General features: G+C 48.2%; 1 protein-coding gene across 3 annotated transcripts; it reads left to right on the top strand.

Annotated features, from left to right (window-relative positions):
- The first annotated feature begins 373 nt into the window (after positions 1–373).
- Positions 374–17,115, top strand: FAHD2B (fumarylacetoacetate hydrolase domain containing 2B). Of its 3 annotated transcripts, none has more exons than XM_055107639.2 (9): positions 374–682; positions 3,510–3,760; positions 4,898–5,114; positions 9,051–9,110; positions 9,388–9,550; positions 10,975–11,083; positions 11,217–11,304; positions 12,503–12,582; positions 12,727–17,115. In XM_055107639.2, exons 1-9 carry the CDS (start codon positions 668–670, stop codon positions 12,773–12,775), a joined length of 1,032 nt encoding a protein of 343 aa, XP_054963614.1. In that variant the 5' UTR covers positions 374–667; the 3' UTR covers positions 12,776–17,115. The 3 variants fall into 3 exon arrangements, with proteins under 3 accessions (XP_054963614.1, XP_054963615.1, XP_034809609.1); XM_055107640.2 differs by having other exon boundaries at positions 375–682; positions 12,825–17,112; XM_034953718.2 differs by lacking the exons at positions 12,503–12,582; positions 12,727–17,115 and adding an exon at positions 11,437–11,671 and having other exon boundaries at positions 377–682.
- The last annotated feature ends 569 nt before the right edge of the window (positions 17,116–17,684 follow it).

The following is a 17,684-nucleotide window of genomic DNA, read 5'->3' on the forward strand; positions in this document are numbered from 1 at the left end:
CCAGGTTCTCCATAAGTAAAACAGGGGCAGTCATCCCTCCCCTCCTCAACGACATATGTCAGAATCAGAAGCCACAAATCATTCTCTCCCACCCAGCACGCTGCCTTGGTCTCCTAGACCACTTTCCCCAACAATGGGAAAGGCGCCAGGCCCAGAACAGGGTCGAGACCGGATGAGGCCAGCGAAGCGCCCAGGGACAAACTTTCAGGCAGCGCCCACTCTCGGTCTCCGGCAATTGCAGGGTCCCTCCGAGAGCGAGCGTCTCCAGAAAACGCGGCCGGCGCCTGCCTATGCCCTGAGCCTGAAGAGCCCCCGGCGCCGCCCGCCCCGCACTGGGCCCGCCCCTCCGGGATTGGTGCCCTGCTAGGGGTGGTTGCCTGTGACGTCACCGGACGCGCCCGCTTCTCGCTGGAGTGCGCACCGAGCGGCAGTGGCTTCGCCGCTGCTGTAGTTCCCCGGCTGGCTGCGGTCACTGGTGCCAGTGCTCAGGCGCCCGCTGCCCTTGACCTCCCGCCCCGCGAGCCCTAACTCAGCGCAGGAGGACCGGCTGCCGCCGCCGCCACGTAGACCAGGCCTGGCTGGGTTAGGCCAGAAGGGTGTCCCTGGCGCAGGTCTCCCGTGGAGGGCAGAACTAGAACCAGGTCCTCGGCCATTTCCGACCACACGGATGGGGCGGACCCATGTGAGCCCTCACTAATCGCAGGGGACGAAGCTGGGTATATGGGGAAACTGGGGGTTTCCAGGCGAGTGGACGGTGGGATGGGATCCGACGTGCACACCCACGTTTCAGGCTACTGTTTCCACCTCACGTCGCCGCCCCTTTGCTTATGGACTCTTGCAGAGTTGGATTGAGCTCGGACTGTGTGACAGTGGTTGTTGCAGAAGCCCCAGGGCCACTTTCTGACTAGTACCTTGGGCACCTGACGTCATCCCTTTGAGTCTCAGTGTCCTCTTCTGTAAAGTGAGGGCGCTCTACCTGAGGGGATTGCTGTAAGGTTGGAATGAACCTGCATGTGTGAGTCATGTGGGAAGGGAACAGTCAATGGGGCCTGGGGTTCTCTTGGAGAGCTGGTAACCAGCCTCGTCCCTGAGGCAACAGCCAGAGGGCGCCTGTAGTTTCCCCGCGCATGGCTGTTAGCAGTTACGGCCTCTGGAGGATTTCCTGTGGAAGGTCCCCACTTCTCACCACAACATTCTGGGTTAAAATGGCCTTGGTAGGAAGATGGGGCTGAAGCTAGATTTTCTTGCTTGCATTACAAGCTTCTGAACCAAGGACTTCAATGTCACCTGGACTTGGATTCACATCCCAGCTCCTTCCCCTCCTAGCTTTAGGACTGTGTAACCTTGGGCAAATCCCTTAACCGCTTTAAGCCTTAATTGTTTCATCTGTAAAATGAGGCTAACAGTACCTACCTTCCACAAGCGTCAAGAATTAAATCAGGCCTGGCGCGGTGGCTCACGCCTGTAATACCAACAATTTGGGAGGCCGAGGCGGGCAGATCACAAGGTCAGGAGATCGAGACCGTCCTGGCTAACTCAGTGAAACACCGTCTCTACTAAAAATACAAAAATTAGCCGGGTGTGGCGGCGTGCGCCTGTAGTCTCAGCTGCTGGGGAGGCTGAGGCAGGAGAATGGCGTGAACCCGGGAAGCAGAGCTTGCAGTGAGCCAAGATCGTGCCACTGCACTCCACCCTGGGCGACAGAGCGAGACTCCATCTCAAAAAAAAAAAAAAAAAGAAATCGGACATTGTAGGTAGAGCACTTAATAGTTGGCATTCAGTGGCAGCAGTTACTGTTATGTTAGCATGTGGAGTGTCTGAGTGTGTGCACTTTGGCTCGAACAGCCTTTTGACAGTGGCACAGTTGGTGCTTGTGTAAGATAGCAGGGCAGAGAAGTCAAAACCCTCGGTTTTCTAGTCAAACTGGCGGGCCACAACAGTGGTGACCTAAGTCTAATGAGTCTTTCACTGAACAAGGCAGATTGAATCTCCAGGTGAGGACCAAGAGTCTGGGGCTCAGCTGCCTCAACATTTTTGGGCATAGAAGGCTGTACAATACAAACTGCCTTTGTTGGAAGAGGCAGTTCCCTGAAAGGTTCCCTGAAAGGAACCATTCAGGGAAGGCACCATGTGGTAAGGAATAGTGGCCAGACTTGGATTCAGAACAAAACAAGAGAATAGTGTTTGTCTTTAAGTGGAGCCTTGGACTCAAAACAGGACCTGAGCTCTGTGGATAATTTCTTTTTTTTTTTTTTTGGAGTTGCTCTGTTGCCCGGGCTGGAGTGATGTGGCATGTTCTTGGCTCACTACAACCTCTGCCTCCTGTGTTCAAGTGATTCTCGTATCTCAGCTTCCCTAGTAGCTGGGATTACAGGTGCCCGCCACCAGTCCTGGCTAATTTTTTTGCATTTTTAGGGGATACAGGGTTTCACCATGTTGGCCAGGCTGGTCTTGAACTCCTGACCTCAAGTGATCCACCCACCTCGACCTCCCAAAGTGCTAGGGATTTCAGGTGTGAGCCACTGCGTCTGGCCCTTGTGGATACTTTCTAGGTGATTTGAGGAGGAAAGGCACAGCCATGTCTCCTGAAGTTAACAAACATTAAGCTTTCCCAAGTAGTGAAATGTCAAGCCCCTGCTTCTGTCACTTATTTGTTCATTTAGCAGAAAGTCACTGAGAGCCTTCTGTGCACCAGGCACAGTGCTGGGCAGTGAAAGAGACAGACATGTGCCCTGGATCCAGGGAGGAGATGACCAAGTGATGGCTGTCAGGCCCAGACCTTGCTGTTTGTCTGCAGCCTCTTCCCTCAGGCAACTTGTTCTCTATCAGGAGAAATGAAATAATTATTATCTGGGGAGGCAGGTGGGGATGTTGCTCCTAGAAGACAAGGACAGCCTGGTAGAGGTTCTAGCTTGATCATGTGAGCAGTGGAAACCATTTTAAACAGGACCAAAATAGCATTTAAAAAATTGCTTATGGCCACTGTGAAGCCAGTTTCACCAGCATCACTTGCCCATGCTGGGCTGCCACCCAGCTAATTCCTGGTCCTGCTCATTTAGCCCAGCTCAGCTCACATCACTTCCTCCAGAAACTAGACAAGGGTAGAGCCCCTGACCATCTTCACAGCACTAGTCCTGATAGCTGAATCTTACGTCACTTGTTAACATCTGTGACCTGTGCAGGGAGAATGGCAGGGCTGAGTTTGACCTACATTGTTTCCCCAATACCTACAGCAGAGCCAAGCACAGTGGGAACTTTCAGAAAGCACTGGTTGAAGGAACACTGGAATCCCTGGGACTTACTGCATAGCATGTAGTAGTTGCTCCTCTAGAAAAGTTTCACCTTATGAAGTATAGCAGGTAAAATACAAGCCTGGACCACTTCCCGTGTGGTATGCAGGGAACGGTTGATGGGGCAAAGGGCCTTGGGCTATAGCCCTAGGAATATCAGGGATGCTGATGATGGCTCTGAGATCCTCCATCTCCTGGATCCTGCGTTTTTCTCTGCAGGCTCTGATGCTGGTGTCTGGTAGAAGAAGATTACTCACAGCTCTGCTGCAGGCTCAGAAGTGGCCCTTTCAACCCTCCAGAGACATGAGACTAGTGCAGTTCCGGGCACCCCACCTGGTGGGGCCTCACTTGGGCCTGGAGACAGGGAATGGTGGAGGCGTTATCAACCTCAATGCCTTTGACCCCACACTCCCGAAGACGATGACGCAGTTCCTAGAGCAGGGAGAGGCCACCCTCTCAGTGGCAAGAAGGTAAGTAAGTGGGCAGCATCGCCCTGAAGCAGCTGCCCTGGTCCCCCTGCACCCTCCCTGCTCTGGGAAACAGCACCAGCAGGTAGCTCTTTTGCAAGGGAGCAGAGTAACCCCACCTTTCCTTTTCTCCCATTCTCTTAAAAGATCCTTAGAAATCTTATATAATAACATCTTCAGTTTTCAGAGGAGAAAACTGAGAGCTAGGGGAGGTGATTAACAATTTCAAGGCCATACATGTGGTGCTGGAATCAGGACTCTATACTTCATCACGCTGCCTCCTCTGGGAATGAAGTCCTGGACTGACTGATGGGTCTGGGCCCGGGGGTCCTAAAAGGCATCTTATGCAGCTGGGGGACTGATATAGACTCCCAGCTCCTACAAGGAGAGAGGACTGCAAGGAGGTTTTCTATAAGACAGTTGGCTCCTGGGTTTGGACTAGATTAGGTGAGAGTGTCCCTGAAGCCTGGACCCCTATAGAATCTGGTCTAAGGAGCTGATGAACAATAAATTAAAAATACTTTAAGATGTCATTTTCATCTATTAAAATGGAAAAAAATACAAATGTTTCACAGCTCACAGTATTAACAGTATGTTCCCATATTGCCATATTCTGCAAAGACTGGAAATCTCCATGCCCCTCATTAGGGACTTGGGTATATCTCTATAGAGCAGTAATATGCAGCCACAAGAAATAAAGAGGACACTCTCTATGTATTGTTACATATTGTTAAGCAGAGATCTCCAAAATCAGTTGTTTTTTTAAAAGATGTAAATAGTATGCTGTCATTTGCATACAAAAGGGTGGGAGAAGAATATCCATAGAGTAGCTGCGAAGAGCCGGGGGAACGGGGTAACCGGAAGGGGAAAGGGAGACCTTTCCATGTATTCCAGTTTGTATCTTTTACATGGACATGAGTTACCTAAGGGGGAGAGGAAATCAACACTGGATAAATAAAAGCCCTGCTCTGATAGCAAAGGACAATAGTCAGTGATTTTCACAGTGACTCTGATGGTTGATAGAGCTAGGAAATAGATTTCAAAAAGCAAAACCTTTAGCTGCTGCAGGATCTGCCCAGCCTGCCCAGGATTGCCCACCTGTTCCCAGCCAGACCCTCTCACCTGCTCTGGTCTCTACAGAGCCTTGGCTGCCCAGTTGCCAGTCCTACCACGGTCGGAGGTAACCTTCCTGGCTCCAGTCACACGGCCAGATAAGGTGGTGTGTGTGGGCATGAATTATGTGGACCACTGCAAAGAACAGAACGTGCCCGTGCCCAAGGAGCCCATCATCTTCAGCAAGTTTGCCAGCTCCATCGTGGGGCCCTATGATGAGGTGGTCCTCCCACCACAGAGCCAGGTCAGTGTCTCCCCACTGCCCTCCCTAGTCACTGGGCCCATCACAAGGGCGTTCTGAGCTCAGTAGTGAGCCTACTGGAGCCACCTCTCGCTCAATAGTGCATTCAACAGAAACTCTACAGGATTATACACACGGTAGTAACACTGGCCTTGGAAAAAAAAAGTTAATGTATGTGTTTTCCTGGTTACAAAAGCAATACACCTTCACTGTAGATAAAATAGAGATAAACATTAAAAAATTACGTCACCCATAATCCCACTGCCCATGGCTCGGAATATTAATGTTTTTCTGTCTACCTTCCCAGTGTTTCTCCACTCCTGTATATGTTTATACTGTACATATACTTACCTTTTACTTAAGACTCCATCAGGAGCATTTTTTCATGCCATTAAATATTCTCCCTGACATATTTAGGTTACCATGGAGTTTTGTGATGTACAGGGTAGTTTATATTCCTGAGTACATTACTACTGGATACTTGTTTCCAGTTTTTGGTTTCTATAAATAAATGTCGCAGTGAACATCCTTATGTAGAAAAGACTTTGCATGTCCATTAATATATTATTATTTCCTTTTTTTTTTTTTTTTTTTTTTTGAGACAGTCTTTCTTTGTTGCCAGGCTGGAGTACAGTGGTACAATCTTGGTTCACTGCAACCTCCGCCTCCTGGGTTCAAGTGATTCTCCTGCCTCAGCCTCCCGAGTAGCTGGGACTACAGGCGCGTGCCACCACGCCCACCTAATATTTGTATTTTTAGTAGAGATAGGGTTTTACCATGTTGGCCAGGATGGTCTCAATCTCTTGGCTTTGTGATCTGCCTGCCTGAGCCTCCCAAAGTGCTGGGATTACAGGTGTTGAGTCACCACACCCGGCCTTATTATTTCCTTTGAATAAACTGTTAGGATTTGAATATTATCAAACTATAGGCAGTATTTCAAAACCCTTGAGAAAATCTCCCAATTGTCCTTTAAGCAAATTGTAAGAGCAACTTACACATCCATCGTTAGTGTATATACCCTTACTAACACTGGTTACTTTTCCTCGCAAATTTTTATTTTAGAAATGTCTTGGGAATTATAGAAAAGCTGAAATAATACAGTGAACACTCATACACTTTTCACTTGGTTTCACTGTAGACATTTGCTGTATTTGCTTTCTCTCCCTTGCCCTCTCCCTGCCCTTCACATGGCAAACACACATTTTTTTTTTTTGGCAGGGGTTGGGGTGACACATTGCAAATATTGTCATAAAACTGAAATAGACATTTTATAAGGACAACGGCTTGCATGACCATACCATTATCACGACCAAGAAAATTAACTTGAATGATATTTAATATGAAATCCAATTGCCCCAAAGATGACTTCTAATTTGGTTACTTTGTTGCTCTGTGATCAACCAAGGCCACACACTGTATTCAGTTATATCTCTTTAGTAGTTTTAACCTAGAACAGGGTTCCACAGACTGTTTTAAAGGGCTGTATTAGTCTGTTTTCATGCTGCTAATAAAGACATATCCGAGACTGGGCAATTTACAAAAGAAAGAGGTTTAATTGGACTTACAGTTCCACATGGCTAGAGAAGCCTCACAATCATGGCAGAAGGCACAGAAGGCAAGGAGGAGCAAGTCACATCTTAGGTGGATAGCAGCAGGCAGAAAAGAGCTTGTGCAGAGAAACTCCCATTTTTAAAACTATCAGATCTCGTGAGACCCATTCACTATCATGAGAACAGCACAGGAAAGACCTGCCCCCATGATTCAGTCATCTCCCACCGGGTCCCTCCCATAGCACGTTAGAATTATGGGTGCTACAAGTTGAGATTTGGTTGGGGACACAGAGCTAAACCATATCAAGGGCCAATTAGTAAATATTACGCTTTGAGTGCCATATGGTCTGTTTTGCAACAATTCAACTCTGCTGTTATAGTGTGAAAACCACCAGGGACGATACAGAAATTAATGATGGGTTTCCAATCAAAGTTGATTATAGCAGACGGTAAGCTGGCCATAGTTTGCCAACTCCTGACCTCAAACAATCCCCCCTGCCCTTTCCTTGAAGAATCCAGTTGTCTCATAGCATGTTTCACATCCTGGGTTTGTCTGGTTGTTTCTTCATGATTAGTGTCAGGGTAAGCATTTTTATCAAGAGATCTACAAAGATGTTATACATTTCCCATTGCATCTGACTGGGAGGCTCATGTCAGTGGTCCCAGAATTTGACCACTTGGTTTAGCTGATGTTCACTAAGTCCCTCCATTGTGAAGATGCATTTCCATTTTTGTAATTAACAAGCAATCTATGTGGTAGTTTGAGATCACATAACCATCTTACTGCCCCGTAGACTCTCATCCAAGGATCCTGTAGTCATCCTTACTGAACCCATTATTGCACTGAGGGATAAAGAACAATGACTTTTATTTTCTTTTCTTTTTTTTTGTGGTGGAGTCTCACTCTATCACCCAGGCTGGAATGTAGTGGCACCATCTTAGCTCACTGCAACCACTGCCTCCCAGGTTCAAGCAATTTTCCTGCTTCAGCCTCCCTAGTAGCTGGGATTACACGGATGCACCACCACACCCGGCTAATTTTTTGTATTTCTAGTAGAGACAGGGTTTCACCATGTTGGCCAGGCTGGTCTTGAACTCCTCACCTCAGGTGATCCACCTGCCTCAGCCTCCCAAAGTGCTGGGATTACGGGCATGAGCCACCGCACCTGGCCAAGAACAATGATTTTTCTAAATCATGCAGTTTTTGTTAGCTGGTATTCTTCTATGAAAAAAGCCTGGCCAGGCACATTGGCTCACACCTGAAATCCCAGCACTTTGGGAGGCTGAAGCGGGCAGATCACGAGGTCAGGAGATCAAGACCATCCTGGCTAACACGGTGAAACCCCATCTCTACTAAAAATACAAAAAATTAGCCAGGCGTGTTGGCAGGTGCCTGTAGTCCCAGCTACTCTGGAGGCTGAGGCGAGAGAATGGTGTGAACCCAGGAGGCGGAGCTTGCAGTGAGCTGAGATTGCACCACTGCACTCCAGCCTGGGCAACAGAGCGAGACTCTGTCTCAAAAAAAAAAGAAAAAAAGCTGCCTCCCTCTTTATTCCTGTGTCTTCAATATCACTGTGAATTCCTTTTTGTTTTTATTCAATTGGTTGTAATCCATCATTTACATTCTTCAGGTGACCTCAATTTGGCCAATGAGGGACCTTCAAGTTTGTTCTATCCCCAAGCTTTTAGCATATATTTGCTTTCTGGCCAAGACGTTCCAGGCTCATCATGTACTGTCTGTCTTGGACCAAGGAACCCGGTGCTCCTTACTGGGGAGTGGTATTAGAGACCAACATCCGGATGTCAGGTGTACTTATAACAACTCTGGTTATTATTAGAAAGAGCCACCAATTTTAAAGGCCAAATTATATCTATTTTATAGTGTATTTTATGGATTATGGGAGAGGCTGAGCATTTTTTCATGTTTTGTGGCCATGTCCATTACCTTTTTGTGAATTGCTTACTCAAGTCCTTTGTGGGATGTCAATCTTTCTCTTACTAAAGTGAGTTAATAGATTAAAACACTTAGAACAGTGCCTGACACACAGTAAGGTTACATATTGCTAGGGGATATTACTTCGTATTTATCCTTTGTTAAAAGTATCCAGAGTGACTCTTAAACTCAGTGCCCTGGACACGTGTTGCTCTTCTGCAGTCAGTGGTGTGGGGGACCTGTGCCTGCATCCCATGATGCTGTCTGCCACTGCCCAAAATGTATGGGTCTACAAGTCACACCTCCCTTGTCATTCACTGGGCTCTGGTTCAGGGTGATGGCAAACGTGGGATGGCAGCCAAGCCATACTGACAGAGATCCATGGCGTACAGCCTCTGAGCATAGATAATGGGCCCCGAAGCCACTGCGGCTCACTATTCCTCTCCCACCCTACAGGAGGTAGATTGGGAAGTGGAGCTGGCCGTGGTCATTGGAAAGAAAGGCAAGCACATCAAGGTGAGGTGGAAAGGGTGGGCTCCCAGGCCAGAATGCAGCAGAGGCCCCAGCTCCTGCCTCTCCTAATTCTGACCTCACTCACCAACACACGGTGCCAGCTGTCCCTGACACTAGGAAGCAGTCAGCCTCCTTGCTCCCTGACACTGCCTTTCCCTTCACCCACCTTTGGCTGGCTCTGGCTACTAACATGGGATAACAGCTTTGAGATCCCTTGTCACAGGTGTTGGTGTCACCCATGATCTAACCTCCTGTATGGCCAAATCCCCTGCCCCCATAGGCCACAGATGCCATGGCCCACGTGGCCGGCTTCACTGTGGCTCATGATGTGAGTGCTCGTGACTGGCTAACAAGACGCAATGGGAAACAGTGGCTGCTGGGAAAAACCTTCGACACCTTCTGCCCTCTGGGCCCTGCCTTGGTGACCAAGGACAGTGTAGCAGGTAGGTCCCTGGTCCCTGCCCCCTTGTACCTACCATTGTACAGATGAACAGCCCTCCAGGGAGGAGCATGGGTTCAGGTACATGTGGCACCTGCCCTCCCTGGCTGCCCTTTCACTGCTGACTCCATACAAGGAAAGTCTTTTATCCTCAGCCACGAGTTCTCCCATGGGCTTCCTTCCCAAGCCCCCTAGAGGGAACACAACTGCAGAGGATGCGAAACTGCATGCGTGAAGTAAATTACAAAGAACACTGAGCTGATGGGTGGATCGGGCTTCCTGCGGCTGCCACCATCTGAAATAATCTAAGTTGAGGATCATGGAGCATAGCTATCGCAAGGCCCAGGCATTTTCCACACTACAGATGAAAGCCAGTGTGACTCACCCAGCCACTGTGGAAACAACAGCATTGACCACACACAGTGAGGGGACAGCGCCAGGTTGGAGGCAGTGTGCCAGAGGGCAGAGCGCAGCCTCTTAACACACAGCCACCCACAACTGTGGTGGAGGTGGGGGGTGTCCACATGGGCCAGCCATGCCAGGATACCAAAGACCCCAGTGCCTCACAGCACCCATGCAGAGTCCTCGGCAAAGTTAAATTGTGTTTCAGCTGCTCTACTTAAGGGTGGTAGAACACTAAGACCAACACCAACAGTTAAAAGTGCTGGTTAGCCAGGATGTTCTTACAGTAATCCATCCCCTGCCAGCGGCTGATACATGAGGCTTCTCTGTCCCGGCTAGAACCACTGCCTCACTGCTTTATAAATGCTGTCTTTTTTTTTTTTTTTTTTTTTTGGCATGGTCTTACTGTGTCACCCAGGCTGGAGTGCAGTGGCCCAGTCCCAGCTCACTGAAGCCTCAACCTCCTGGGTTCAAGCGGTTCTCCCGCCTCAGCCTCCTGAGTAGCTGGGACTACAGGCACGCACCACCACGCCTGACTAATGTTTTTATTATTTTGCATCAAGACAAGCACTCACTATGTTACCCAGGCTGGTTTTGAACTCCTGAGCTTAATCAGTTCTCACCTGTTTTGCCCTCCCAAAGTGCTATGATTACAGGTGTGAGCCACCACGCTTGGCCCTGCCCAGGAGTCATTTTTGTATCTACAGGTATCTTCCTATGCTGTAGACAGATGCCCTTTTTTGAGGCAAAAACCCTAGCCATTTTTCTCTTCTCCTTCAGAGTCTGGAACATCCTCTCAACTCATCCAAGTGACTACTGCCTGGTGCTCTTGGTGGGGATGCGGGGAGGCCTGAGAAGGCCAATGTCTATACAGAAAGTTCTAACATAGTGCACTGAGTCAATGTGGGCACTTTAAAGCCCTTTCACCTGCCAAGTCACGAAGCACCCCTACAGTTGTGTTTGTAAAACACTGGGGGGTTTGAGGGGGAAAAGGGATAACTCCAAGGTACCATCTTTGCATTTCAGATCCACACAACTTAAAGATCTGCTGCCGAGTGAATGGGGAAGTGGTCCAGAGCAGCAACACCAACCAGATGGTATTCAAGACAGACGACCTGATAGCCTGGGTCTCCCAGTGAGTGACAGGGGCTGTCCTGCCAGCCCCGCTCCACCTGCCACACATGTGGAGGCTGACCTGAGCCCTCCACCTTTGGCTGTGGCCACTCAGCCAGCCCCTGGTCTCACCGGGTCCTTTTGCTTTGCTCCAGGTTTGTTACCTTTTACCCAGGGGATGTCATCCTGACTGGGACCCCCCCAGGTGTCGGTGTATTCAGGAAACCTCCTGTCTTTCTCAAGGTAGGTTAGTGAAAAGCAAAGACAGCAAGGGCCCCAAAGGCCTGGCAGGCTTGGCTCAGACTTGAGAAGTACAGGCTTGTGTATGTGTGTCTGACAGAAGGGCTGACACTGTCATGGCCTGCTCTGTTGCAGAAGGGGGATGAAGTCCAGTGTGAGATTGAAGAACTAGGTGTCATCATCAACAAGGTGGTGTGATGGCTCCTGCACAGGCCCGACATAGGATGAGGGCATCTGCTCCCACTCAGCCTAGCCCAGGGAAAGGCCCAGTGACAGGTGTGGACAGGTGCCAGCCCTGCAAGCCGCCTCTTCTTGGTAGAAGGGAGAAGGACAGAGCTCTCTTCAATAAATTCGTCGGGTCAAAGCAGCAGCTTGGCTTCTGCTGTTTGTCTTCTTTTGGGCTTTGTTTCATGGGACAAGTTGGGGCATTTTGTGGGACTGGGGAAGAAAAGAGCAAATACACACACATATGCCAAAAAGATGCTGCTGGGCTGGGGAAAAGACAATTCGTCTCGTCCCCTTGTTTATCACATCAAAGAAGGGAAAAAGCAAGAGATGGCAAGGGACAATCAAGCCTCAATGATTATATTTATAGAGCAGCTAAGGGTTTGCAGCCTCCTCTCCATCTTCTGGCTCTAGGACACAGCTGTGTTCTGGGGCTGAGAAGTCTCAGCACAGGCTCCTCCTCACAGTTCTAGCTACAAATGAACTGCCGGATGAACTGTTCTAGTTTTTCCTGATTGTCCTGGCTGGCAAAAGTAGGGGACAGGTGGAGCCTGGGGCCTGCAGGGCTCGGCGTCTGCTGCAGAACCTGGGCCATGGAAGATGAGCCATGAGTGCGCTCACCACAGGGACTATGTCCGCAAGGCCCAGGGGCCAGGCCTGTCCCCCAGAAACCTGCCTTGAGACCTCTGGCCCCTTAGACCTCAGTGTTTGCATGCAAATGCTGCCGCAAAGCAGCCCCACCTAGAAAGATGAGCCAGTGATTTGGGAGACCAAGAGGCAGGAAACCATCCCACCTTCTCCAACCCATCACCACATCTGTTGCTGGAAGACACCAAGTAAATCCCAGGGTCTTAATGAGGCACCATCAGGCCAGCCCTGTGGAGTGATGGGGACACAGCTGGGTTTCCCTGAGCCACTCTATTGGGGTGGGAGCAGGGGGACAGAAGATGGTGATACTGGCTCCTCTCACCCCTAGGTCTCTGAAGGTCCAGATAGCACTGATGGCAAGCTTTGGGTCCGCACACTCTGGAAAGAAGAGAGAAGTGAAGGCTCTAGGTAGGGAGGACAGGGAGCCACTGGGCACAGGCTTCTCTCCTCTTGTTTAAAGAAGCCCCGGGAGGGATAGAGCTCAGACTGGACAGAAGACTGTCTGTACTCTGCAGCCCACCTTCCTAGACTTGGGTTGTCACTGTCTGGCAGGGGGCAGCAGCCACCAGCAAACACCACTGCCTGCAGGAGCCTGGGCTGACTGGTTGAGACTCACCAAAGATCCCTTCTTCCTGGGCGGTGGCCTGCAGGAACTGGAACAGCTGGTCTGTGTAGCCCGACTCTGCAGAAGAGAGAAGACCTAGACCTGGCACCCAGCACAGACACAGCCTGCCTCGAGGACTGCAAGGGAACAAGGGCCTCACCAGTATTGGGCAGCTGGCCCTGGTGGAGGAAGGTGGCAGCCTGTGCAAAGGCCTTGAGCAGCGGGCTGGGCAGGCAGCAGAGGAAAAGAAAGAAATCTGGGCAGTGTGACTGTTGGCTGAGCTGGAGGGGACAGGCCAGGGTGAGTGCAGCTCCCCACCGCCTCCCTACCACCTCCCTCCAGGGGCAGCTTTTTGAAACACACCCTGGAGTACTGGCCCTCAGTCTCTTCGAAGTCATCACTGTCACTATCAGTAAAATCCCCACTCGGTTTCCACAGCAGCTTTCTGCTCAATCGCCGTTGCCCTGTGTCACAGGCTGGCCGGAAGCCTGGGGTCTAGGGGCCGTGGAGCCATTGTTCTCTGACAAGCTGGCCAGGGATCAACCCTATACCCCCAGACCAGGTACATGCAGGTGAAACCAGTAAAAGCAGACCTAGAGACCCAAGAGGATGGCCAGAGCCATGCCCCAGCACCTGCTGGGCCAACTTGCAGAGTGAGAGGAAGTGAATTCCCACCCTCAAGGGCAGTAGCCCTGTGGCCAAGAAATGTGGGGAGCAGGAGGTGTGCAGAGAACCTCAGATGCACACATGTCCAGTGCTATCCAGAGAGACACACACAGAACCGGGGTATAGGTGGCCATATCCCAAGGCACAGGGAGCAGAGGTGCGAGCTAGTCTTCCCCGCTGCAAGGCCAGGGGCTGCCCACTCCCACAGCACACACAGGGCAGAGGAGGAGCCTGGGGCAGCTGGCACTCAGGGTGGGAGGCTGGAGGAGGCCAGGCTCCAGGCAAGGATCTTGTCTCCAACTGCCCTGCCTACCTCCTCAGCAACCAGGAACCCGCACTGGATGAGCCGGTCCAGCACCTCCTGACAGTAGCAGTAGGAAGACTGGCAGGGCTGGGAGAAAAAGGCACCCATGTGGCCTCAGGAGAGCCAGGCACATGGGCAGGGGCCTAGCCAAAGGCCGGGCAAGGCCAGACCTACCACCCAGGAGGTTTCAGAGGTAGAGCATGGGCAGGGATGGGCCATTCCTACCACCAAGAGGGGAAGGCCTAGGACCAAGTGGGCCGTAGGGGAGGCCTGACCTTTAGCAGCAGCAGGTCTTGCGGCAGCAGGTGCATCAGCAGCAGGATCTGGCGGTACAGCTCATTCTGGCTCAGCAGCAATATGCCCTGCAGCTCCCAGGGCCCCTGGGGCGGCACTCTGCCTGCCAGCAGCCCCCGCACTGCACAGGCTGGGGGCGGAGGGTCCATTATGAGGAAGGAGCCGTTCCCTTCACCACTGCACACACCTCCCACCTCGGCCTCCAAAAGTGCTGGGATCACAGGCATGAGCCACGCGCCCAGCCCCCAAAGCTTCTTAAGCTGATAAGCAACTTCAGCAAAGTCTCAAGTTACAAAATTAATGTGCAAAAATTGTTATAGCATTTCTATACACCAACAACAACCGAGCTGAGAGCCAGATCATGAGTGAGCCCCCACTCACAATTGCTACAAGAATAAGGTACCTGGTAATTCAGGTAACAAGGGAAGTGAAGGACCTTTACAAAGAGAACAACAAACCACTGCTCAAAGAAATCAGAGAGGATACAAATGGAAAAACATTCCATGCTCATGTATAGGGAGAATCAATATTATGAAAATGGCCATACTGCCCAAAGTAATTTATTGATCCAATGCTATTCCCATTAAACTACCATGGAAGTTCTTCACAGAAATAGAAAAAAAAATATTTTAAAATTCATGTGGAACCCAAAGAGAGCCTGAAGAGCCAAGGCAATTCTCAGCAAAAAGAAAAATCTGGAGGCATCATGCTCTTCAACTTCAAACTATACTACAGGTCTACAGTAACCAAAGCAGCATGGCACTGGTGCAAGAAAAGACACATAGACCAATGGAACAGAATAGAGAACCCAGAAATAAGACTACACCCCTACAGCAATCTGATATTTGACAAACCTGACAAAAACAAGCAATGGAGAAAGGATTCTCTAATAAATGGTGCTGGGAAAGCTGGCTAGCCATATGTGCAAATTGAAACTGGACTCCAGCCTCACACCTAATAAAAAAATCAGCTCAAGATGAATTAAAGACTTAAATGTAAAACCCAAAACTATAAAAATCCTAGAAGAAAGCCTAGGCAATACCATTCGGAACATAGACATGGGCAAAGATTTCATGACAAAGATGCCAAAAGCAATTGCAACGAAAGCCAAAATTGACAAATGGGATCTAATTAAACTAAAGAGCTTCTGCACAGCAAAAGAAACTAACAGCAGAGTAAACAGACAACCTAAAGAATGAGAGAAAAGTTTTGCAAACTATGCATCTAACAAAGGTCTAATATCTAGCATCTGTAAGAAACTTGGCTGGGCATGGTGGCTCACACCTGTAATCACAGCACTGTGGGAGGCCAAGGCAGGAAGATCACCTGAGGTCAGAAGTTCAAGACCAGCCTGGCCAACATGATGAAACCACATCTCTAGTCAAAATATAAACATTAGCTGGGCGTGGTGGCGCATGCCTGTAATCCCAGCTACTCGGGAGGCTGAGGCAGAAGAATTGCTTGAACCCAGGAGGTGGAGGTTGCTGTGAGCCGAGATTACACCACAGCACTCCAGCCTGGGCAAAAGAGTGAGACTCCGTCTCAAAAAAAAAAAAAAAGAAAAGAAAAGAAAAAATAGAATAAAATAAAAAAGAAATTTAAACAAATTCAAAACAACCCCACTAAAAAGTGGGCAAAGGACATGAAAAGACACTTTTCAAAAGAAGACATACATGCAGCCAACAATCATATGAAAAAAAGCTCAACATCACTGATCAGTAGAGAAATGCAAATTAAAAACCACAGTGAGATACTATCTCACACCAGTCAGAATGGCGATTATTAAAAAGTCCAAAAATAACAGGTGCTGGCAAGGTTATGGAGAAAAAGGAGCACTTTTATACTGTTGATGGGAATATAAATTAGTTCAACCATTGTGGAAAACAGTGTGATGATTCCTCAAAGACCTAGAGAAATAAATAACATTCACCCAAGCAATCTTATTACTGGGTATATAACCAAAGGAATGTAAATCATTCTATTATAAAGACACATGCATGCATACGTCCATTGCAGCACTATTCACAATAGCACAGATGTGGAATCAATCTAAACGCCCATCAGTGATAGACTGGATAAAGAAAATGTGGTATATATACACCACGAAATACTATGCAGTTATAAAAAGGAAGAATAAGATCACGACCTTTGCAGGGACATGGATGGAGCTGGAGGCCATTATCCTTAGCAAACTAATGCAGGAACAGAAATCCAAATATTATACCAAATGTTCTTACTTATAAGTGGGAGCTAAATGATGAGAACATATGGACGCAAAGAAAGGAACAATGCACACTGGGGCCTACCAGAGGATGGAGGGTGAGGAGGGAGAGCATCAGGAAAAATAACTAATGGATACTAGGTTTAATACCTGGGTGATGAAATAATATGTACAAAAAACTCCTATGACACATGTTTACCTATGTAACAAATCTGCACATCCTGCACATGTACCCCTGAATTTAAAAGTTTTAAAAAAAAAGTATTTCAAGATAAATGTGTTCTTATTGAATAAACAATAATTTTGTGAAAAAAAGAGGCTCAATTGAAGGTGGCAGAAGAGCTCCCAAATAACAGTCACCTAAACAAGTTAGTATACTTCTTGCTCACACAAAATTAGACAGAGGCTTGGCCATCCGGGTTTGGTGTGGCAGCTGTGCCTCATGAGCCACTGGGACTCCACACTCCCCCAGCTTTACTTAGGGCATGTCTCATTTACTAATAGTCACATAGAGCTGCTGGAGCTTCAGGAAATATAAGTGCATCCAAGCTGTAGTAATGAAAGAGGAGTAGAAAGGACAAAAGATACCCTCCTGTAAGGAAAGACCCTGGAAGTCACAGGCAGATAATCGTGCCTTCATCTCACTTTCCCAAATTTAGTTCCATGGTCGCAATGACCTCCAAGGGAGGCTAAGAAACGTAGTGTTTACGTAAATGATAATGTTCTCAGCTGACTGTGTGGCGTTCTAAGGGAAAATGGGATTCAATAAATTTTAAATATTTATTATTTAATATTCAATAAATATTAAAAAGAAACTAGGATCCTTTGACACACATAATACTCCTTCTACAACAGTAATAATTCCTTTTTAAGGTACTCTTATATTACCTAGAAAAAACTTGGGAAATGCAGACTCTGAACACAATATGAAGAGGTAATTCAAAGTAGAGGAAACTTTAATGGGTTAGAAATATGTGAACAGCAACTCAGAAATATTAGTGACCTAATAAGTGACACAAAATAACACTTTATATTTGTTTATTAACTTTAGAAATTTGGGTTACACCAAACATTAGTGACAATGTGAGGATATGGGCATGTTCATGTTTTCAAGGATGCAGACTCCTTTGGAGATTATTTTCTTAGTACTTAGGGAAAATTTGTATGTGTATACTTTATGTCCTGACCATCACATCCTGGGTATATTCCCCTGAGAAGCAGCCACAGAAGTCTATCAGAGGACATTTTCAAAGATCTTATTTGCAACAGTTTATTCTACTTCTAATTGTACTGAATTTAGATGCCCTTTACTTGGAGATTTCATGCATAAGACATGGAACAGCTATTATAAACAAATTCATGATGTAATATGCATATACGAACTATATATTCCACATGAAATATATATTTGTGTACATATG

This window comes from Pan paniscus, chromosome 12, assembly GCF_029289425.2.
Source record: "Pan paniscus chromosome 12, NHGRI_mPanPan1-v2.0_pri, whole genome shotgun sequence".
Lineage (NCBI taxonomy): Eukaryota > Metazoa > Chordata > Mammalia > Primates > Hominidae > Pan > Pan paniscus.

Bases quoted from the DNA above. Each gene is read 5' to 3' on its own strand.
- FAHD2B (XM_055107639.2), top strand. The intron at 9,111-9,387 runs GTGAGGTGGAAA...CTGCCCCCATAG, and splicing joins AGAAAGGCAAGCACATCAAG to GCCACAGATGCCATGGCCCA. The intron at 12,583-12,726 runs GTAGGGAGGACA...ACTGTCTGGCAG, and splicing joins GAGAGAAGTGAAGGCTCTAG to GGGGCAGCAGCCACCAGCAA.